The sequence below is a fragment of the Oryza brachyantha genome, chromosome 2, assembly GCF_000231095.2.
Source record: "Oryza brachyantha chromosome 2, ObraRS2, whole genome shotgun sequence".
Taxonomy (NCBI): Eukaryota; Viridiplantae; Streptophyta; class Magnoliopsida; order Poales; family Poaceae; genus Oryza; species Oryza brachyantha.
The window spans coordinates 21105955-21130425 of record NC_023164.2 but is presented as its reverse complement, the minus strand read 5'-3'; the positions used below and the strand labels follow the sequence as shown (position 1 = coordinate 21130425).

Genomic DNA, 24471 nt, shown 5'->3' with positions numbered 1-24471 from the left:
TTTATTTTAAAAAAATTAAAATTAAAGTGGACATGTTATGGCCCGCTAGGATACCATTATATCTTTTTCGAATAACTATGTTTCTGAAGTTTTCCGCTTGTAGGAATTTGAATTATTTTGATAAAGTGTAAACACATGCACTCACTTTTTAAGTGCAATAAGAAAAAAACAATTTCAGAGGGGGCAGAGACAATGAAGACTTGAAGAGTCATGTTGCCACTCCTGCACTGTTGTTAGCACCTTTTGGACGATCTTAAGGCTAAGTATATGCCTTGACATGGGAATGGGATGATTAGTTAATAACGTGCAAGAGTGTTTTACATGCAATGTAGGGAGTAAGATTATTCCTAAGTGGAGAGTGATGCACTGGATGAGTACGCGTAGTCCAGTGAGTCCAGTGCAACCTGTATCCACCTCTGAGACCCTGTCAGCTCTTGTATCAGAAAGAGAGCCAGTAACCGCACTCACAACCTCACCGAGATTCATGATTGGTTGAAGGAGCGACCGGCTGAAACAAATGCATTATGTAAACTAATGGATGCATTGCAATGCCTTGATGTCTTAATGCACATTTCAGTAGTTTAGTTATTGAAATTAATAAAAAGTAAAGTGCCCAGCAAGCAGAAAACAAAATAGCCCACACAATGACACAAACTCATGCACTTGCTGCAGTAGTTGTTGGGTCAACCAATATCCGAGCACCTTCCTGTGATTGTAAGTCAAATCCGTAGTATTGTTTAATGCAAAAGATAAGATGAGTGTGTGCTCATCGCTAGCATGGTGGCACCTTTTTTGTATCTATAGATGGATATATTTTACTGTGTACAAATAAGTGGCGTTGGGTATGTAGGTGAGGTGGGCTTGCCTGGCGGCTGGCACCGAGGCCAACCACAAGCGAGGAATTCAAGCTATTTTGCCTCTTCCAATAAAATAGATGAAATCTGTGGTTTGATTGCCTCTTCTCTGCACACTGCTCTTTTCAGCTAACCTCTAGTATCTGATATGAACATAAAATACATCTCGGAAAATTGTAGTAGGTCTGTCTGATGGCATTAACAATGAAATCTTGTTGCCTCCCCCAATATGGGCGGATGCTTCGTTGCAGACGGGTAAAGTTCATCCTGATAACGATCGAAACTGACAGGTGGAAATGAAAGGAAAGATCAAAGTGGAAATTTAGGCCTTGTTTAGTTCCTAAATCTTTTTTTCAAAAACATCACATCGAATTTTTGGACACCTAAATAAAGCATTAAACATAGATGAACCAAAAAACTAATTACACGGTTATGGAAGAAATCGTGAGACCAATCTTTTGAGCCTAATTAGCCTATGATTAGCCATAAGTGCTACAGTAACCAATATGTGCTAATGACGGATTAATTAGGCTTAAAAGATTCGTCTCGCGGTTTCTAGACTAGCCGTGAAATTCATTTTTTTATTCGTGTTTAAAAATCCCTTCCGACGTCTGGCCAAACATTTGATGTGATACTCCTTCCAAAGATGACAACGGGATCGGAATGGAAGCTTCACCGGCAGAGATGATTCGTGCACATGCTTGCTAGGATTCTTCCTATGGTCAGTGCTGGCGCATTAAAAAGTCAAGCTAGCCACTCCTACTAGCTAGCTAACCCTGCACCACTCGACCGACCGGCTGATGAGCGTTGAGATGCTTTTGACCTGAGCACTTGAATCACTCACTGATAACTTGTTAACGATATCTCCTCGCCCCCGATCCTGACGGAGATGGATCAGCGCGGATACTATTATTGAGGCCATGGAGGGAGACAAGTGCAGATGCGGCCGCGCTGGCCCCGTTCGTTTACGAGCTGCCAGCTGCATCATGTGGAGTCAACGCGCGATCCGTCGAGCCGCACCGCGTATTTTCCAACCAAAAAGCGCTGGGAAGTGGGCGTTGCGCTCGCACGAGTGAGCACAAGTCCAAGGCCAAGTTGGCCGCCGGATAGATGGGTGGGTGTCAACGCCGCGGCCCGCGGGCGCCATTTGCGTGTGGATGGATGGATGCGTGGGCGGGACGCGCTCGTGTGGAACAGTGGAAGAGAGCGCGACGGCGCACGCACGCTCTCGTGGCGGTTGGCGCGCGCGCCTCACTGGAGAGGAGGGGCGCATTACCGGTACGGTGTTCGTTGGCGATTGAAACCGAGAGGGAGAGTGGTGGAGTTTGTTCGGTTTGCCCACGGATTTGTGGATGTGGTGGGGGCATTATATGAGGGCGGGGAAGCACGGGCGGGCGACGGTGCGTCGCGTTGGGCCCTGACCCCGCCCGCCGCGGCCATGGTTTAGGAAGGGAAGGGCCCGGCCATGATTTTGCAATGGGGAAATCGGGCCAAGGTGGAGATGGGGGCAGCAGACGCGCAGCTGCCCATGCCCATGCGCCGGACCGGAGCTAGGCGCGTTACGGCATGGGGGCTCAGGCACGCGTCCGTTGACCGTTGGCGTAATTGGCGTTGATCGTGCCAGCATCCTGATCTCTCTCGTCTGCCTCGCCTCGCCTCGCCCCTCTCGGCCGTCCGACTGAACTCCACGTCGTAAAACATCCGGTAATCCTTTGACCCCTTCTTTCTGATCTCGGGCTTTTATAAGTCCAACCGTCCGACTGGGATGCCTTCCGTGGGAGCGGTCTGCATTCTGAAAGGGAAATTACTATACGTACGACTCAACCATTTAACTTACGTATAATCTAATTGATCAACAAATATAGTGACTCACTTGATCTTCTTTTATCTAATCTACAGTTATATAGTTTTAGTCATACGTATGTAGTACAATTGGGTCGTAGGTATAGCGGGACTCTTCTGAAAGGTGTGCGCTTGCATGGTGCATAGCAACAACTTTAGCAGGTCCTTCCTGACTCCGTACGTAGTTATGTTGCATAGAGAGATCGTTCGTAGAAAATATTTTTTATACTTAGCGTTAGGGATAAAAATGGTTTATATGGCTCTTCTGTTTTCATATTATTTTATCCGAAATGGGTGAGTCGAAAATGATAAAGATATTGGTAGTATTGGAATTTCGGAAACGGAATCTTTGGAACATAATTATATCGATATAAGTCGAAAGCAATAAACTATTATAGTGCATATTCGACCATGCTTATGTAGAAGTTCATGATCATATACCGCTTCATACAATCATACTCGTGTCAATACATCACGGTCATTCACAATCAATTAAGCGCACAAGGATATACCATAAATAATTTATGTTCGACGGTCGATAAAAGCTCGACGATATGACATGTGGTAATATGTTTGGCAACCGATATGATCAAAAGATATACCATAAATAATAAGGGAGCGAGGTATACACGAGTGGCCCAAGCAAGTTGCGACCGATGGGGACTCGAGGATGGATTGGGGTCGGCCATCAGTGTCGACTGGGACGGACCACGGTATATGCAGGCTGTGTTCGCAATTGACAATGCACTAAAATATTTTCATCGTTTTTCGTACGTACGCTTCCCGAACTGTTATATATGATATTTTTTAAAAAAAGTATATGAAAGTTGTTTAAAAAAATTAAATTAATCTATTTTTCAAGTTTACAAAAGTTAATACTTAATTAATCATATACTAATGGATTTTCTCGTTTTACGTGCTTTGATTTGACTAATGGCCGGCCGGTGTCAACTTCGAACGCAGTCGCGGTTGGGTGCTAGCTGCTAGGCGGCTTGTAGCTATGCCTACTTGGGTTAGGGCCTTAGAGGGTTAGGGTTAGCCATAGCAAAACTGATGGGCCATGACCATTTTGGACCTTTGGTCATTTTTCGAAAGAAAAAAAAAATGCTACTCTAGGTTGCTCTATTGGAGGCATTTTGGGCATTCAAAAATTTCCCGAAAAACTGTTTGAAAAAGTATGCCGTTTCCTTTTTATTGCTGGAAATATCTGATACCGAATGAACGATCGGGAATAAACTGAAACGGTCAGGATTTCTCATGCCATTTCCATCTCCGGACTGTTGAGGGGTTCATCTCCTGAGCGTGCGTGAGAGGGTTCACGTTGGCATCTGTGCTTGTAACGTGCGGGCGTGGTGTACTGTTGTCTGCGTTTGTTATGTAGCGAGAGACTTCTCAGGCGTGTACAGGCTGCAAAACGTGTCCCAAATTTTTGGGCAACTTTAATATATTTTTCAGTTGTTTGGAATCAAGCCATTGGTTAGCAACCCTTAGAAAAATTTCATATTATAAGATGTTTTAATTCTTTAGATTTATATGGATAGTAATAGACACATATAAAATATATTATAGATAAATTTTGTCATGACTAAAATATTTTATAATATGGAACAGAACGAGTATTTGATGTACTATGAAAACATTGGTAGGGTATTGAACCAAAATGAATCCACACCCTAGGACGAAGAGTACTCTTTTTCTTTCTTTTGCGGGGACCAAGGGCAACGACTTGTATGAACAATGCAGCCTAGTTCGCGCGTGGCATGGGCACTTTTCCGCCCCGTGCATTTCGTAGAACAACAGGAGTTGAATTAGATGAACAATTAAAATCCCCTGAACCTGAAACACATACCCACACCTACAAGGCTACAGCTGACAGCATTAAAAAAATTGCAGGCAGTGTCCGTAGAGATGGAGACTGAAGAAGCTTCAAAGGTGTACTGGATGTTCAGACTTCATAGTGCGACTCATCTCATGCTTATATTCAAGCTGTTTCTCATCGTTCTCCTCCCAACACCCATATTGCCCTTTGTCATCATGGCAACGAATTCCCCATAGTCAATGCGACCATCCTGGTGAAAAAAGTGCAAAATTAGTGTAATTAGATCACTGCTACATAAAGATACTCTTGAGAAATTATATATGTGGCATCATACTAAATACCATCATACTAAATAATAATAAATGCCATCATACTAAATACCCAGACTACCTTTACAAATCCATCATAAATAACTGAATGACAAAAACATTTGCATATTTTCATTTGCAAATTCTGCAAAATGGTCTTAGTTGAGGCCTTTTTTTTAGGGGCAAAACGATCATTTTAGCAGACTTAGTGTAGGTCCATGGATGGAAACCTCAAACCTAACAGCTATGGCAAAAAAGGGACAAAAAGTTTGTATAATGGCGTTTTGTAGAAGTCACATTCTCTGATGGTAATTTTTAGCAGAACATAGAATTTTTCATAATTTTTATGTGTAGTACTAAACCATATCAATGGAGCAACGCATACAGCCACAAACATGTTGACAATATGTATTGAAGTAAAAACACCGGTCTAGCAATTAACACGTTCTACAAAATGAATCTTCATGTTTTCATACACCACAGTGTATCAATAGGAAAGTATAAGTTGATATGAAAAAATTGCAAGTCTATGCAGTGTTAGTACTTCCATTTCACAATATATATATCCAATTTGTTGGGAAAATCAAGAGGATATGAATTTCAATATTTCCACACTACTTCAATTTTAATGCTGTCGAAGAGGCCAATTGGCTGTAATGTTCAGTTAATATATGAGGTATGCCATATTTCTTTAACTTTTTCTTGAATCTTTTGTCTGTGTGTATGGTGGGCTTGGACAATTTCCGTGGAACAGAAGTAATATATTGTTGCTCTATGACAAGCAATAACAAGTGACTACTTAAAGTTCCTTAAACAGATTATTAATAAATACAACATATCCTTCCTGCACGTATTAGATAAAAAAACTAATAGGCCTAGATACATGCTAGCACAATATTTTTCGCGGGGGCGGTAAATGCCGACCAAAATTTATTAAGATTTTGGAAAAGAAGTTACACTATATTAACAGTATCATACATGTATCAGCATACTTACATTATCCTGATCAGCTTCTTTAATGACGTCGTCAAGAAAAGCATCTGGCATGTTATGCTCTTTGCAAGCTTGCTGAAGCTCATCCACTGTAATATAACCACTGCCATCTTTGTCGAAATAAGAAAATGCTGCCACTAGATGTTCCTCTCTCTCTAGTTTATTGAGATGCAAAGTAGCCGCAATGAACTCTATATAATCAATGGTTCCACTATTGTCCACATCCGCCTAAAGTTATTCAAACAAAAATAGATAAATATGTAAGCCCGTAGTTCAGTTTCCAAGGAATAAATGTATAAACTCTACACCATAAAGCATTCACCCGTTATGGGGAGCAGTAAACTGAAACTACAGGAGCACACAAAAACCGATATGAAGTTGAATAGGCATTCACTGCCTATGTTCGTTGAAATAAAATGTCAGGTGTTTCCAAGGAAAATAAGCTAGCTGTAGAACGCCTAAGATATGTCTTTTCTTGTGTTTTGGAATATCACATTGCAGATAGAGATTGTTTCTTTTAGATAATGAAATACACTAGATTGGCTAATACAGATAATTTGCTTCATTTAATTCACACCAACAACAATTCTGCCTAAGATGAAAACCGTCCAAACACCAAGGAGGCACATCCATGGCATTCAGAGTTTTCAATCAAGTGAAGTGTTCATTCAAATGAAAAAAGACCATAGGTCCAGGAATACTGATCATAGTGAAACAGTGCAAGGAATCAGGTGGCAGACTTTCAAGGCTCTTCACAGAAGCTAAAGCTAGATATTAGAATATCTAAAAACACGCAAGAAAGATCCTTAAGTCAGCAAGGTTAAACATGAACCTTGGATTTTGATCAACTTACCGCGTCCATAAGATCACGAATTTCAGTATCCTTTAGTGTTGAGCCGTATTTCCTCATGCCTTCTTTGAGTTCATCATATGTAATTGCACCACTATTATCTGTGTCCATTGCCTTGAACATTTCCTTCAGTCCTGCAATCTCTTCCTCTGAAAGGCTTTCAGCAATTACCTGACAGAACAAATGCAAACCCTCCATCAGCACAAAGCTTTATGATTGTGCCCCATAAGTACTGGTCATGAAATGGAATAGAAAAACTAGTTTACAAAAGAAAATTATAATAACAAACACAGGAAACAGTTCTAAAACACAAAGTAAGGAAATAAGAAAAGGCAATGGACACTCTAGCAAGCAAACATCAGTGGAGGTGACTTCAAACTGCTTGTGTAGGCTGAGTACTATGACTGCTATGACTAACTCTATAATTGCCTAACGGAAAAGAATACACTCACTCGTAAAGCCATCTTCTTTAACTTATTCATTGCTGAAAACTGCTTAATGCGAGAAAGTATGGCAGGATCAAGAGGTCGATCAGGAGCGACTCCATGGTCACAAATCCACGGATGACCTGGCCAAGTATGAAAATAATGTTTCAGCATCTTTGTCAAACAGTTATGCAGATCTTTGTTTAAAAAAAACAGTACACATAGTTATCGTATACTATTACAAGACGTATATTTGCACCATAGAAGACACACACCAGAACAATACATACAACTAAACAACTGAATTATTGAAGAAAGGAAATAAAGTACTGGTGAAAATAACTAACATAGGACTTCATGAGCTGTTAGTCGCTCCTTGGGGCGAGGATTCAACATTCTTCTTATAAGATCCTTAGCACTATCAGAAATCACAGGCCAGGGATCAGATTCAAAATCAATTACACCTTTTAACACTGCATCAAATATCCCTTGCTGTGTCTCTGCATTAAATACAGTATAAGTCAGGCTAGAAGAGTGAAAACATAAGGTTTGAATTTCCAAATGAATTTAAGATAACAATAAAAATGTCATGCATACCTGCCCAAAACGGTGGTACACCACTTAATAGTATGTAAAGAATCACACCAGCTGTCCAAACATCAGCTTCTGGTCCGTAAGATTTACGCAGCACTTCTGGTGCGACGTAATATGGGCTTCCAACAACATCAGTAAAAATTTGACCTATGGATGAGTCAAATAACAAAAGGAATTGCTTATAAGATAACTAATTACTGAAAAAACAATACAATAAATGCTCCATAAGATGCACATCAAATTCCAAATACTCTTGAGGAAGTGGATTTCCCAATTGATGATACTTTGAATTATACGTAAAGCAGCTTTTATTAGTTGAAATGAAACCATCACTTTTAGCCTTTTACAGCAGGTCAAATCAGTATACATGCAAATGGAATATATTTCGATGGAAATAAGTGTATGAAACTTGATTTGATTTTGATTGCTCCTATTGCTGCAGCATGTATGACAATGCAACTCAATATCTTCTATCTCTATATTGTTCATCCAACAGGCAGCAGCAAACAATGCAGAAATCGTCCTTTACATATTTGTCCCCTAATTACTTTTATCTTTTTAGGGACGGTAATTTTATATGTTTTCTTTAGTATTCATAAACTTTTTTAATAAGTGCAAATACCCACATTTTACTGGAATCTCATTTATGAACAAGAAATGCAACAAAAAAGACACAGAGCAAGGGCTTTATTTACCATCTTAACAGGGAGAAAAACTCTACAAAAATAATGTGTAAATGTATGTAATGATCAGAGTGCATCATAGTATATTCCTGAGCCCCAATGACATGATTTTAAAGGACTAAACTTGGAATGTTACAGTTGAACATTTCTTTCAATTCCTGTTCTTGTTCAGTTCCCAAATCTAATTTCCTATACAATATCTTGTCAGCTTCGGTGAAGCAACTACGCGTAGCATTGATTCAACCAACCAAACTATTTCATCTATTACCATCACCGATTGCTCAGCAAGTGACAAAGCAAGCACGGCATTCACAGGTTTGAGACTCACCAGGCTTGAAGAACACAGATAAACCGAAATCGATGGCCTTGAGTGACAAATCATCGTCTTTATTCGCCAGCAAGAAGTTCTCAGGTTTGAGATCCCTATGAATAACCCCGAGCGAGTGGCACGCCTCGATAACACCAACAATGATTCGCGTAAGCTCGGCTGCTTTGCGCTCGCTGAACTGCCCGCGCTGTATGATGCGGTCGAACAGCTCGCCCCCGGCGCAGAGCTCCATCACAATGTGGACGTATTGCTGGTCCTCGTAGGCGCCCTTGATGGCGACGACGTTCCGGTGGCCCGCGAGGTGGTGCATGATCTGGATCTCGCGGCGGACGTCCTCGACGTCCTCCTTGGTGATGAGCTTGCGCTTGGCTATGGACTTGCAGGCGTAGTCCACCCCGGTGGCGAGGTCGGTGCAGAGGTAGGTGGTGCCGAACTGCCCCTGCCCGAGCTTGCGCCCGAGCGCGTAGTGCTCGCTGAGGCTCGGGGTCGGGTGGCCGAGCACGTTGGCCGTCAGCTCTGCGGGGGCGGGCACCCCGCGCTTCATCGACGCTGCGCGCGGCGGCCCCGCCGCGCCGCCCGGGGCCTTCTTCCCGTGCGGGGAGTCGTGGTCCGCGGCGGCGGCGTTGGTGGCGACGGGCGCGTACTCCGCCTCATGCCGGTGCGACGCGCCGCGGAAGCTGGCGAAGTACTTGGATCTAAGCGTGATGCCGCACGTGTTCCCCATCACGTCACGCGCTGGGCGCCGTCGACGCGGCCGCGACCGGTGCCGCCCCCCTCCTCTCGCATCTACCTAAAAGCCTCGCCGCGGGGTTTAGCGGGAGCGACACCGCCGCGGGTTCGCCTGTGCCAGCGGTTGGCGTTGGAATCGGGAGCGGCAGCGGCAGCGGAGGCGTTCGAGCAGCGGCTTGGGAAAGACAGGTGGATGAGGAGGGAGGAGGAGGAGGAGGAGGCTTCACGACGGCTTCGCGTCCACGTTTGCGGAAAGCGAGGCGAAGGCCGCTGCCGTCGCGGACATACAACCAGAGCGGACGCTGCGACTCCGCTTCTTCTGCTGCTTCGAAGGCAAAGGTTTCTTGCCGCTGCCACTGCCTCTCTGTCACCCTGTCGTCGATCAGCGTGTGTGCAACCGGCGAGGCGAGCAATGAATGCAAACATTGCAATATGCCCCAATTGCAATGGTCCTACCGACGATTCTTCGGGTCCTGCTTGCCCCTTCGTTGATTGCTCCATTTAATCAGAGCAATCTGCACCGTTTTATGGTGGTAGTACTACCATTTTGCTGCCTTGTGCAGCATACCCATAGTGAGGCCCGTTTAGTTCCTAAAAACTTTTCGTAAAAAAATCACATCGAATCTTTAAACACCTAAATAAAGCATTAAATATGCATGAACATTAAAACTAATTACGCAGTTATGCGGGAAATCGCGAGACGAATCTTTTAAGCCTAATTAAAATATAATTAGTCATAAGTGCTACGGTAACCAACATGTACTAATGATGAATTAATTAGACTCAAAAGATTCGTCTCGCGGTTTCCAGGTGGAATCTGAAATTTGTTTTGTAATTAGAGTATGTTTAATACTTCAATGGGTGTTTGCAGAAACTTTTTGTAAACTAAACAAGCCCTGAAATACGTAGTAGCACTCGAACAGAGGACGTTGAAAATACAGGCCTCTTTGTTGCGCGTCATGACTAGGGATGAATAACGAACCAGCTCGACTCGGTCTAGCTCTTTAAAATAACGAGTTGGTTCGGCTCGACTTGTTATCGTAACGAACTAAAAGTGTGCTCGTTACAGAGCTCGAGCTGACTCGTGAGCTATGCATGAAAAGTAAATCTAAACAATTTTTCAATAGATTATACAAATAAATTTTCAGTTCAAACATACACAAATCATATGAAGTTGTATCTAAATATTAAAGTTTAAACCAACAAATCACATGATGAACCTATGAAGTACTGAACATATGCATTCCGGGGTGAAATCAATAAACGCCGGTAAATCGCGTGTCTTTGGTCTAGCTCGTTAGCAGCTCACGAGCTAGCTCGTGCTGGCTCGTTATCTCTAACGAGCTAAAATGTTAGCTCGGCTCGTTAGAAAAATAAAACGAGCCAAGTCAAACCGAGCGAGTTTATTACGAGTCGAGCGAGCTAACTAAACATGCGTTTTCCGTCCACCCATAGTCACGACGTGGGGTGAGATTGAGAAGGAAAGAAAAAAAAATGAAAAAAGGGGACCACAGAATGGTCCGCGGGCAACGTGCGGCGGCGGGGGATCAGGGGCGCTCGTGTGGGTGTGGCGCCCAAGTTGCAGTAGAAATGAAGGACGGTCCAGGCTTGATGCTTCCCTTCCCCCCAGGTGGTCTCTTTTGTGTGACCAATCGTTCGAGGTCTCCGGGAGGTTACAGCTAAGATAGCCGTGCCTATCCGCAAGGGCAAAGTGGAGAGTGCAAATGACTCTACGCGGGTAGGGTATACAACTCGAGTGAGTGCTCGCTTTGTAGTGCTCAAAAGAATTTACGTTTACCTACCCGCTACAAATCAATACAAAACCACAAAATCTAATGTCTTTTTATTTTCTTCAAGTCACAATGGATTTGTTTCGTACTTTTTAAAATTTCAATACATTTTTCATCCATTTAACTAAACTTTAATACAATAGTTTCTTAAAAAATATAATTTTACTAGAACAAACGAGAGACTGAAAAAATAAAGTTAATTTGAGACGGACGTAGGGTCAGACAAGATGAAAAGAAGAAAACAATGCTTCTGGCTAGGATTGATGTCATATCATTGGATCGAATGCAAATTCAGTCGACAAATTCGTATGCAAAATTATGTGATTTGGACCTAATCATCCGGTTCAAGACTCCTGTGCAATCACTACATGATATCTCCTGTTGCAAAAGGAAGAAAATAGTTAACGGGCCAACTCGTGTTCTTGTTGTATCCGTAGTCTGTTTACTGGGCCTGGCCCATACGGGAGGATGGGCCTCCTACTTGCACTTTTGAAAGCTTCATCCAATTACTACGAATCTCCGTACTGTCAAGATTAGTTGGCCCTAAACTAATTTTCTGCCAAACCTACATTCATTATCTCCATATATGTTTCCTCAGCAATATTGTAGATCATACCTATTACATCATCGATATCACATCTAACTATATTTTGTTAATATATATCAACTACATGTTTTCTCTTAAACATATACTAAATAAATAAAGTCTTGCATCCTTTTGGAGTAAGGAGAGAAATTTTAAGTCTTGTGTTTCTCTCCCCATAAGAATCATGACTAAAAATAGAGAAAATGTTGGATAAACTACTAGATCACGTCTCTTACCTTTCGTTCTCTATTTTATATAAAATTAGTATAAAATGAATGAGCTCATGAGAATGCTCTCACGCGAGCTAATCACCGAGAAGCTGCCGCTGAAGCAGTGGACGAGGGCAGGGTTCACCTTACCACCGAAAATACCTCCCGTGCCGCACGCTTACCGCACGGTAACCGGATACCGCAAAAACCGTGATTAATTTAAAAATTAAAAATTTGAATTCAAACCTTACCGCTAAATTTGGTAACCGCGCGGTTTCTCGCGGTACTGCGGTTTTTACAGCCGAAACTAACCGCGGCTAATACGTGTCGAAACAATTCATGAGAACAACGAAAACCGTGCAAAACCACGCGGTTTCGGCTGCGAAATCCGCGGTTACCGCGAGAAACCACGTAGAGAAGAATATTTAAAACCAAGAAAATTTGCGAGATGTCAAATACAAAAAAAACTTTAAAAAATCTGAAAAAATACAGAAAAATAAGAAAAATATTTTATGACTATATTTGTTACATTTTTATGTTATAGGAAAACAAGAAAATTTTAACATGGCATTTTCTAAATTTTTGACATTGCGTCACAAATTTATTTTAACGAGTAACAACAACTTCATTTTAATTGTTATGTCACAAATATACCTAATACCCATTATTACGAACAAAATTATTATATATGTACTAACATGCACATATAATTTTCCTCCATGCATATTTTTCCTATATCCATCATTGTATATTTGTATTTCAACATTATATACAACTGTGTTGTGTCTAGTGTAAATTAATAATGACTCAACAACAAGATATTATTAACCATCTTCTTACGAAATATTATTTGCAATAGGCTATTTTTTATTTTTTTCCTCCGAAATTTTTTGTTATGATTTTTAATTACACCGAAAATACAACTTTTTCATGAATTTTTTTGACAAAACTATATTATATATCAACCTATACAACATATACTTTTTCTATTAAATTTTCTCAAAAATTTTAAATTCTTGTTAAATTTAAACTCAAAACCAACCCAAAACCGCGGTACGGCCGGTTACGAGAACCCTGGACGAGGGTGGCCATGGCCTGATTACATGAGCAGCCGTGCTTTTCGATCTCCGGGGACGCGGCCGTGGAGGCCACCGCGTCGCGCGCGCTCGTGTACTCGTGTATCTTGTCGCGGCGGGCGTCCCGTCTCCCGTGCTGCTTCCTTTTTTGCCTTCAAGATCTCTCATGTTTACATGTTCAACGGTACCATCACCGTGTGCTGTTACGTTCGGACACTGCCATCTATATAGATCGATTCTCCCTTGCTAAAAAAAAAAAAACACTACTCCTAGTGTGTGTATAAGAGAATTTTGCTAAACTAAATCAGGACTCACGAACTGCTTATGAGTTAGGATCTCGGTCGCCGGATCTGCGATGAAATAATTAATCTGAACCGTTCAATATGATCTCTGTATCAAAATATCCTAGGAGACAATGGTTTAGCATTATCAATATTTCGGTAAGATAAAAGTTAGTATTATTGCAAACGAGCATATAACAAATTGCTAAACATGTCACGTAGCATTGATAAATAATTAAATGTCCATTTTTTTATAAAAAAATCCGGAATGAGTGCAGGCCATCAGTACGTGACGCTGCAACTGTGGATCGTATTCATGTCATACCCGTGGTGAATGTGATTGGCCAGGAGGGAAAATGACGGTATGACACGCGCAGCTTGATCTGTGCGTCGCCTAGTCTTGGTCGCAGGACTTGATCATTTCCTTTTTCTTTTGTCGGGAAGGCCTAAACGGCCATCCAATTTCATCAAGTAAATGAAGCGAAATTTACAGAGAAGATTACAATCTCAGGACTGGATCATTTCATTTCTTATTCACATTGTATTACAGTTTAGTTAATCTGGTCGTTGTCAGCTTTGAAATTAACAAATATCAATTTGTATCTAGCATAGATTTTTTTTCTTTTACCCTAGTTTGGTTGGCAACTCGTCAGCTTATAAAGCACAACTAAACTTTAGTTTTAATTATTTTTTAAGTGCCTTAACAAAGGCTTGACCAAGCGAATGCTCTTTTCTCTTGGCTACATATTTTCTCTCTTCGTCCTAAAATATAAATATTTCTAATTTAGTATATATTAACACCAAGATAAAAAAGACTTTATTGTCTCTCAATAAATATGAAATAAATTGACGTGGGAGAGTATATGGGGTATGATAAAAAAAATTAAATATAGAGTAATTGACGAGACAAGCAGTAATCATGTAAATAATATGAATCACTTGTATTGTGGAATAAAATTTAATTATAGAAATGATTATATTTTATTGTGGAATAAAATTTAATTATAGAAATGATTATATTTTACAGCAGATGGAATAAAAGATCGTAACTTGTATTTGGCCTGGTGTCTCACATTATATCTTTTTCTGAATTTATACCCCCAAGTTGCAGCCCTTACGAAACCCTATGTTTGGATTTCTTTTTTATCTCACCGTTTCAAAATTGAAGTCCTAATATCAGTACCGTCTATTACTTATACCCTAAGCCAGTTACACCACAAAATCTTGACAAAATAGAGGACAAAGCCAAAATTATGAAAAATATATATTAGCTCAGCTCTAGATTGGAGAAAGTTCTAGTTCTGTCTATGATAGTTACTTCTTTGGCCATTTTATATAATGGATTATGTATTGCTTTAGAGAAATTAAAGATATAGAAACATTATAGTGACTCTTATTGATGTAAGGGGTAGATTGTGGTTAGGGACAAAATAAAGAGAAATTTCGATGAGGGTGATTAATGGGACAAATGGTAGTATAATTTGTATCATTGGACAAAATTTTAAGTATATAATCACGTATATAAAAAGAACGAGGGAGTATCATGCTGTTGTTAGAAATATGCATATTACTCTAAGTCCAGATTTCAAATTAAGACAAATTTCATAGATATTCAAAAGCATGATTCAAACTAGTTCTAGCCACATGCAGATAAACACATCAAAACTTAAAGGTGACATTGACTTACATTGGGTTTTTCAGTGCTCGAATTGCACAAATAGTAGATTAAGCATACCGTCAATTAATATAGATGAAGACGATCGTTTGTCCTTTGTGGCGGCGTGGATTGTAGTCGAACTGCTTTGATTGGTCACATAGATACGCTGCCCAAAAACCTTATAACCGCCTCTCGTGCAGGCTTCATGACGGCAACGGTTCAGACATACTGTCGCGCCTAAAAATTTCTCATACGAATTACTAAACTTAATTATGTATTAAAATCCCTGTCCAGGACCAGTCAGGATACACAAAAAGATAATATTGATTACATAACCATCGTTCTTAGAAACAACTGAAAGTAAGACTTATTCTAACGAAAAATGCAATGAAAAGAAAAGTAAACTAGCTCCAGCGGGTACGGCTCCAGTCCACAGGCAAAGCTTCGACGGCAGACCAGCTCACTCCTGAGAGTCACCTCCATCGGACTCAACTTCTAGCTCTGAAGGGGGAAAAAGTTGGGCAAGGCTGAGTACAAACCACCGTACTCAACAAGTAAAGATGGTAATAAATGATGCATAGGGATCATCAAGGGCATGCTAGGGTTAGTTGCAATAAAGCAGCAGTTAAACAAATAACAGAGATTAAAATGATTAAAGGTAATTGAATACGTTAAATGATAAGTAAATAACAGTTGTAAAATACCACAACACTGTCCAACGTTACACCACGTTGCAACAGGCCCAACCATTACTCAACGTTACACTACGTTGCAGTAGTCCCGAGTGAAAACCAGTTTACTCAAGTTATTAAAGGTTCACTAATCACAGTGAAGCTGGGAGTTCGCCCGTAACCATGGGCACGACTATTCGAATAGTTTTACTCTGATCAGAGGTGTACTACTGTACCCACATAACACAACTCCACTACACTTAAACGTGCGCCGACATACCACCATGGTATACCGGAAAGGATACCGTGATAGGACCCGTCACATAACCCTCCATATTTAATCGCACCGCACTTCAGGTTTCACCCCCTCCTTTACACCAAGTCGGGCAGTCCCCTCTTATGCCTTGGTAGATCCGGAAGCAGCAGAGGCTTTCGTTACACCACGATTGTCCGTCCATACTCCATCACGCCTACCCTTGCCTTGGTACGTCAAATAGTTCGAAGTCATGCTTCAAATCCCACCTTACCCATTTCGGCATGTGGTTAGCACTTAATTACTTTCAGGGTTTCCCGTGAACCGATCCTTAATTGCCATGGGTGCGACTCTCAAAACCATGCACCCACAGCCCACCATTATCAATATTTTAGTTGACATTAACCCGAACCGGGTGATGAATCAAAATTACAGCTATTCAGAACTAAGCATGGTTAAATGTGATCCCATGAGCTACTTGTTCTAAGCACGGCTAAGCACTAACCAAGGCCTAACTCTAATCAAGTTACCTGTCACGCCCAGAAATTCCTCACACGAATTTCTGAACTTAATTGTGTATTAAATCGCTGTCCAGGACCAGCCAGGGTACACAAAAAGACAATGTTGATTACATAACCATCGTTCTTAGAAACAACTGAAAATTACACTTATTCTAGCGGAAATGCAGCGGAAAGAAAAACAAAGGGTAGACTAGCTCCAGCGGGTACGGCTCCAGTTCACAGGCAACACTTCGACGGCGGAACAGCTCACTCCTGAGAGGAACCTCCATCGGACTCTGCTTCAAGCTCTGGGTTGGGAAAGTTAAGCAAGGCTGAGTACAAACCACCGTACTCAACAAGTAACACGGACAAGGGGAGAATAAATGATGCAACGGAATTTACAAGGACAGGCTAGGGGTAGTTGCGATAAAGCAGCAGTTTAAATAAATAACAGAGATTGAAAGAATAAAGGTAATTTAAATACAGTAAAGCATAAATAAAAATTAAGCAGTTGTAAAGTACCACAACACTGTTCAACGTTACACCACGTTGCAACAGGCCCAACCACTACTCAACGTTACACCACGTTGCAGTAGTCCCGAGTGAAAACCAATTACTCAAGTTATTAGGGTTCACTAATCACAGTGAAGCTGGGAGTTCGCCCGTAACCGTGGGCACGGCTATTCGAATAGTTTATACTCTGATCAGAGGTGTACTACTGTACCCACAAGACACGACTCCACTACACTTGAACGTGCGCCGACATACCACCACGGCATACCGGAAAGAAGACCGTGATAGGACCCGTTACACAACCCTCCCTATTTGATCGCACCACACTTCAGGTTTCACCCCCTCCTTTACACCAAGTCGGGCAGTCCCCTCTTGTGCCTTGGTAGATCCGGAAGCAGGAGAAGCTTTCGTTACACCACGATTGCCCGTCCATACTCCATCACGCCTACCCTTGCCTGGGTACGTCAAATAGTTCGAAGCCATGCTCCAAATCCCACCTTACCCATTTCGGCATGTGGTTAGCACTTAATTACTTTTAGGGTTTCCCGTGAACCGGTCCTTAATTACCATGGGTGCGACTCTCAAAACCATGCACCCACAGCCCACCATTATCAATATTTTAGTTGACATTAACCCGAACCGGGTAGTGAATCATTATCTCAGCTAAACAGGTCTAAGCATAATTATATGTGATCCCATGAGCTATTTGTTCTAAGCATGGCTAAGCATTAAGCTAGGCCTGACTCTAATCAAGTTACCCCTGGTCCAGCAATGAATAAAGTTGGATAAACAACGGCATAATAATAAGGTTTACCCGAAAATAGCACAAAGTAAGTACTTTAATTAAGACAATGCATATTTGAAATAAATAAGCGGGGAATTTGCAATAATGGGTTCAATATGTTCAAGGATGAGTGTCACTTGCCTTGCTCTGGCCCTTGGGGAACTTCGGCGACGATCTCGAAGTAAACCGGCTCTTCGGCGGGGTCCGAATCTAAGCGACAAAGCACAAAAATAAATAAAACAGGCACAAACTCTACTGAAACAGCAAAAGAAACTATTTTTAATAGATTCTTGATAATTTTATGAATTTAATGAAATTTGAATGGACCTAAACGGAGACTAGATGAATTACTTATGAATTTTAGAAGTTTTCTGGGTTTTTAACTAAACAGAAAAGTCCTAAATCAATTATTGCGCAATTAATGGGGCTGCTGACGTCAGCGAGGAGAGAGGAAGCTGACGGCTGACAGGTGGGGACCACCTGTCGGTGAGAGAGAGGGAGAGGGAGAGACTGACACGTGGGCCCGGGGAGGAGAGAGAGAGGAGGCGGGCGCGGGGACGACTGACGGGTGGGGCCCACTCGTCAGCGAGAGAGGAACAGAGCAGAGCGCGGCTCGGGCGGATGGCGGCGACCAGCGGGAGCGGCGGGCGACGCGACGGCGGCGCGCGACGGCGACGGCGCGACGGCGACGACCGGCGAGCGGCGACGGCGCGACGGCGACGACGGCCGGGGCGGCGACGCACGGGCGCAACCCGGCAGACCAGCGGCGACGGCGGCTGGCGAGCAGCGACGGCGCGACACGCGCGGGTGCAAGCGACGGCGGCCAGACGTCGGCGACGCGGAGGCGACGACGACCACGGCGGCCGGCGGGAGGGGCGAGTTTCGGTCTCGTCCGGCGACGGCGCGCGACTCGGCGGCGGTCGGCCGGAAAGGGGGAGAAAGAGGGGAGGAGGGTGCGGGTGCTCACCGGCGGCGGCGAGGGCGCGGGCGGGTCGGCGAGACCGAGGCGGAGGTGGCGACGCGGGCGGGTGCGGGAGATCGGCGGTGGCGGCGGAGATCGATTGGCGGCGGCGAGGCGACCGGGCGCGACGGCGACGATGCGACGGAGGAATGCGCGACGCAGGGGACGCTCACCGGCGACGACGAGGACGGCGACTGGTCGGCGACAGCGGCGCGGAAGTGATGACGCGGCTGGACAGCGGCGAAGGCGTCCGACGGCGAAGTTGCGCGGCGGCGGCGAGAGGCAGCAGCGCGGCGGCGACACGAGCGACGGCGGAAAGTGAGCGACGGCGCGCGGCGGCTCGGGATTTATAGGGTGGCGGCACCGACTAGGGCGGGCGGAGGTTGGAGACCGAGTCGGCGACGACGCGGTCTCGGCGGCGGCGGATGCGGCGGCGGCGGTTGCGGCGATGGCGCGGAGTCCGGCTCGAACGCGGCGCGGCGCGGGCGCGGCGGGCGAAGCAGTCACTGACAGGTGGGCCCCACCTGTCAGTGGCGTGAGAGAGAGGAGGGAGGCGGCGCGGACTCGCGGGCGCGGGCGACGCGGCGAGCTGGGCCGAGCGGCGGCCCAGGCGCGCGCTGGCGGGCGGAGGGAGGCCGGCTCGGCTGGGCCGGCCGAGGAGGAGTGGGCCGGCTCGGCTGGGCCGGCCCGGGAAGGAAAAGAAAAGAAAAAGAAAAGGAAAAAGAGAGAGGGAGGAAAATTGGACTTCGGCCCAATTTGAGAAGGAAGGGAAAAAGAAAGGAAAAAGGAGGGAAAAAGGAAAACCCCACTTTTGCCGAGTTTTAAATTAATTTGTTTGGCCAAATTTTATACTTCTGCAGTTTAAATTTAAATCCTGTTAGTCGATTTGCGAGCCTCGATTTAATTGAATTAATTCCTTTTAGAGGGATTTTTCCTGAGTTAATTAAGCCAATTGTTATTTACGGATTTTTTTTTACGATTTAGGCTTAGGACGAAACTCCGGGTGTGACATTACCCCTGGTTCATCATGATTAAATTTGGATAATCAACGGCATAATAATAAGGATTACCCGAAGAAAATAAATACAGTAAATACTTTAATTAAGACGATGCATATTTGAATAAAGAAAGCGGGGAATTTACAATAATGGGTTCAACATGATCAAAGATGAGTGCTACTTGCCTTGCTCTAGCCCCTGGGGTACTTCGGCGACGATCTCGAAGTAAACCGGCTCTTCGGCGGGGTCCGAATCTAAGCGACAAAGCACAAAAATAAATAAAACAGGCACAAACTCTACTGAAACAGTAAAAGAAAGTATTTTTAATGGATTCTTGACAATTTTATGAATTTAATGAAATTTGAATGGACCTAAACGGAGACTAGATGAATTACTTATGAATTTTAGAAGTTTTCTGGGTTTTTAACTAAACAGAAAAGTCCTAAATCAATTATTGCGTAATTAATGGGGCTGCTGACATCAGCGAGGAGAGAGGAGACGCTGACGGGTGGGGGCCACCTGTCTGTGGGAGAGAGGGGAGAGGAGAGGTTGACGGCTGGGCCCCACGGGAGGAGAGAGGGAGGAGGGCCGGCGGGCGACTGACAACCCGGGCCCGCCCGGCAGTGGCCTAGCACAAAGCAGCGGGGAGGGAGCTCGGCCGGGAGAGAGAGAGGAGCGGCAGCGCTCGGGCGCGACGGACGGCGACCGGCGGAGGGCGGCGTCCGGCGACAAGCGACGCGAACCGACGGGCAGCGTCGAACGTTGACGACCCGACGGGCGGCGACGGCGGGGGTCGGCGGCAACGCTAGGAGCGCGACGTTGAAGAGGGAGGAAGGCGGCGGCTCGGGGAGGACGACGTCGACGCGCGACAGGAGGACGGCGGCGCTCCGGCGACGACGGGGTTGCGTCAGTGACGGCGAGGCGGGGGCGACGACAAGCGGAGGGGCGATGGCAATGCCCAAGGTGCACACGCGCGCGGCGGCGACGGTGGCCTCAGCGACATCCTGCGGAGAGGAGAAGAGCAGGAGAGGGGAGTGGCGGCAGCTCACCGGCGATGGGGACGACGGCGGCGGGTCGGCGAGGTGGCAGGACAAGTGGCGACGTCCGTCGGCGCGGACGACGACGACCGAGAGATGGGATCGGCGGTGGCGGCGAACGGGTGGCGAGAGGGAGCGAGGGCGCCGGGGATGCCCGCCGGCGACGACAAGGCCGGCAGCAAGTCGGCGACGGCGAGGCGGAGGTGGTGACACGGTTGGACGGCGACGAAGGGCGTCCGGCAGCGAGATCGAACGGCGACGACGACGGGGCAGCGCGGTGGCGGCTCGGGCGGGTGGAGGAAAAGGGTGAGCGGCGGCGCGAGGCGGCGGGGATTTTATAGGGGAGGATGGCTGGCTAGGGTGGGCGGCGGTAGTTGGAGACCGAGTCGGCGACGCGGCGGACTCGGCGGCGGCCGTTGCGGCGGCGGCGGTTGCGGGCACGGGCCGGTGACACGGCGGACTCGGACTCGGCCGGCGCGGCGCAGGCGTGGTCGCTGACAGGTGGGCCCCGCCTGTCAGCGACGCAAAGGCGGAGGGAGGCGACGACGGACTTTGCGGGCGAAGGGCGCGGCGCGCTGGGCCGAGGCGGCCCGGCTGGAGGAAAGGAGGGCATGCGCGGGCGCAAAGGCAGGCTCGACTGGGCCGGCCTAGAGGGAGAGGTGGGCCGGCTAGACTGGGCCGGCCCGGGAAGGAGGAGGGGAAAAAGAAAAAAGAAAAAAGAAAAGGAGAGAGGAGGAAAATTGGACTTCGGCCTAATTTGAGAAGGAAGGAAAAAAGAAAGGAAAAAGGAGGGAAAAAGGAAAGCCCCACTTTTGCCGAGTTTTAAATTAATTTGTTTGGCCAAATTTTATACTTCTTCAATTCGAGTTTAAATCTAGTTAATCGATTTGCGAACCTCGATTTAATTAAATTAAGTTCTTTTAGAGGGATTTTTCCTGAGTTAATTAAGTCAATTGTTATTTACGGATTTCTTTTACGAACTTAGGCTTGGGATAAATTCCGGGTGTGACACATACCGCTCACCCTTCTCCTTAGTACACGCCACGAAAGAGGGCCAACGAGATCTAGTAGCTCAACACCACCACACAACTTTCCAATTTGGAGGAAGAAGAAGAAACAAAGGGATTTTTGGGCTGATAAACCTGGACGTCTCTAGAGGCCTAATATAGGCACGACTGCTCTCAAGGAGTCATTTTCTCTCTAATGGCGCCCACTAATTCGTAGTCAATTAATTAGACGGCCAATTAATCATGATATTATAATAATTAACCATGTATTAATTCTTTTGATTAGTACAAATCGATTCAAATTTTGTGAGAGACTAAAGTGGTAAAAATACACTCTGATTTGCAACCACGGCACGGTCACAAGGAACAAGTTAGGTGAAAAATCACAGATATGCGCGAACATGTGTGCGTGTGTGTATATATAGCCTGACTTACTCTCTTTGGCCTTGTTCGGTAGGCATGATAAGATATCTTATCTTTCTCGAAAACACGCACGTTTTCCGAACTGCTAAACGATATTTTTTAAAAAAGTTTTTATAAGAAAGTTGCTTTAAAAAATCATATTAGTCTATTTCATATTTTGTATAATTAATAATTAATTAATCAGGTCCTAATCTATTGCTATGTTTTTTCACGCCAGATAAGTTAACTTATCCTCCTCCCTACCAAACACGGCATTTCTCATTTTAGACATTGACATAAGCTTACCTATTTATATTGGTGTGTCCATCGTGAACTAGCGAGGTGGGATTAAACCAACCGTCACTATTTGCAGAATTTCTCCAGAATGGGGCATGAAAATGTTGCCAAATTCCTACGGTTGTGTCTAAAATTAATCACTCTCATTTCAATCTCAACTGTTATAGCATGAAAATGTTATAATCTCCCTTTCTAAATGGAAGGCAAAAATTTATTCACCTTTCTTCAGCTAACATGTTGATTTAGGTATACACAGTTCGTGTTCCAAACAGCAAATTTGAGACGCTGCTGTTAATTTGTTAAAGCCGCACTCCTCTAGCAACTTGGGCAGAACAAAAGCTCTCCCTCACATATGCCCCCAACACCCTTTTTCCCCCCTCCAACTATGCGAAACAGCGAAATGACTAAAGGCGGCGTTTGGTCTCATCCAGGAAGCAGAGGAGAACGTGATATGAGCTTTCATTTGCCAAATTTGCCACCATCAACTGCACAGTAGATTTTTCGTTAGGCCCTAGTAAACAGAACGACAGGGTCGGCAGCTCAAATCTCCCGTTGGTAACATCAATCTCGCCGGCATCCTTTACGTAGTCTACATGGCAACAGCCCAAACCGCGGGATACGCAAGTAGCAGTGGCGCCGGCCGCACAACTAGTACGTGTGCGTGCTTTTGTTTCCCGTTTTGTGTGTGCGTGCGTGCCGGTGCGAGAAAAGGCAACGGGAGTAGATATGAGATATGTGAAATATCTTGGATGGCACTACCATTTTTAGACTGCATTACGAGTTGCTTTTGCATCTTTTCTCGACGGTGCAGGTGCAAATGGGCGAGATATTCTCGACGACACGTCTTTGCTTTCGGAGCGATCCGAACTCCGCAGAGGGAGAAGATACACGGGCAAAGCTTTGATGGGAGATCACCATTTTTAGAGCTAGGGTTTATCATAGTTGCGTAATTGCGTTGCTCTTCGGACTCCCCGCTGTCATGAACCTGCATCCTTTTCTTTTTCACAATACACATACATACAGCCATAAAGGAAACGACGGCTGCCTCTTTCTGTTACTAGATATAGTCGTTGATTTTTTTTACACGTTTAACTATTTATTACATGTAAATATGTATATAATTATAATATATTTTTGATGTAATTAAAATTTATAACTAAATATATTTTAATTATATCTTAATTTTTTATATAATTATATAAATTTTTTAATAAGACGAATTTTTAAAAGCTAAATAAAAGAATTTAATTTATTATCCATTAAAATATGGAAAAAGACTGTGAAGAAATACAGTGGTTATCCACTGAAGCCAACAAGTCTGATGACATGGACCGAATTAGGTCCCCGTCAGAGGACCCAGAGCCCACGAAGCACGACGACTGCACGACGCTGTTCAATTCCTTAACTCCCCGCCACGTCACCGCCTCCCCCTCCGTGCGAGGCGACCAGACAAAACCAGCGCCACATGTTAACCGGTTAACCCCCTTGCAACGAGCCCCGCGGGGGACCCCGCATGTCATACTCGACGACGACGAGACCACTGGCCGGGAGAAAGAAACAAACACATGGCCAGCGATTTTCCGGAATCTCCCCCTCCCCCCTGTGGCCACGAGGCTCCCATTTGTAGCAAATCTGGGTTTTACCCGTCTATCTGCTCGCGTCGCTCGCGTGGGCGGGGCGGGGCCGCGGGCTTCCGGAGGAGACGCGACGCGCGTCTTGCGCGGAGGCCACTCTCGGTGGTGGTGGTGAATTGTGGCTTGGCGCGGAGCGGTCGGTCGCTAGCGTTACTAGAGTATCTAAGTTCATCTGTCTCATTCTCTATCTTAAAAATTCTATTCTAAAAATAAAGAACAAAAAATACAAATTAAATTTTAATAGAACAGATATCATATCATCTATTTTTAGATGTCATATGATCTAGTGGAATACATAGAGATATAAAGGATAAAATTAATTTAGATGATCATCTGAAGACTAAATTTAGATGAGCTGCTAGGATGCTCTTAGCCGTGGTGGATTCGTGG

General features: G+C 44.5%; 1 protein-coding gene across 1 annotated transcript; it reads right to left on the bottom strand.

Annotated features, from left to right (window-relative positions):
* Window positions 1–4280: 4280 nt before the first annotated feature.
* On the bottom strand, window positions 4281–9685 carry LOC102716656 (calcium-dependent protein kinase 5). The gene is made up of 7 exons (XM_006647635.3): window positions 8697–9685; window positions 7689–7832; window positions 7439–7591; window positions 7119–7234; window positions 6670–6837; window positions 5820–6044; window positions 4281–4765 (listed from the first exon to the last, which is right to left on the bottom strand). The coding sequence occupies exons 1-7, from the start codon at window positions 9418–9420 to the stop codon at window positions 4661–4663; spliced, it is 1635 nt and encodes a 544-aa protein (XP_006647698.2). The 5' UTR covers window positions 9421–9685; the 3' UTR covers window positions 4281–4660.
* Between the last annotated feature and the right edge of the window lie 14786 nt (window positions 9686–24471).

Excerpts from the sequence above, each read along its gene's own strand:
- LOC102716656 (XM_006647635.3), bottom strand. The coding sequence starts at position 9,420 with ATGGGGAACACGTGCGGCATCACGCTTAGATCCAAGTACTTCGCCAGC. Across the intron at positions 7,235-7,438 it reads AACAGCTCATGAAGTCCTAT|GTCATCCGTGGATTTGTGAC; the intron begins GTTAGTTATTTT and ends ATACTTGGCCAG. Across the intron at positions 6,045-6,669 it reads TTCGTGATCTTATGGACGCG|GCGGATGTGGACAATAGTGG; the intron begins GTAAGTTGATCA and ends GAATAACTTTAG.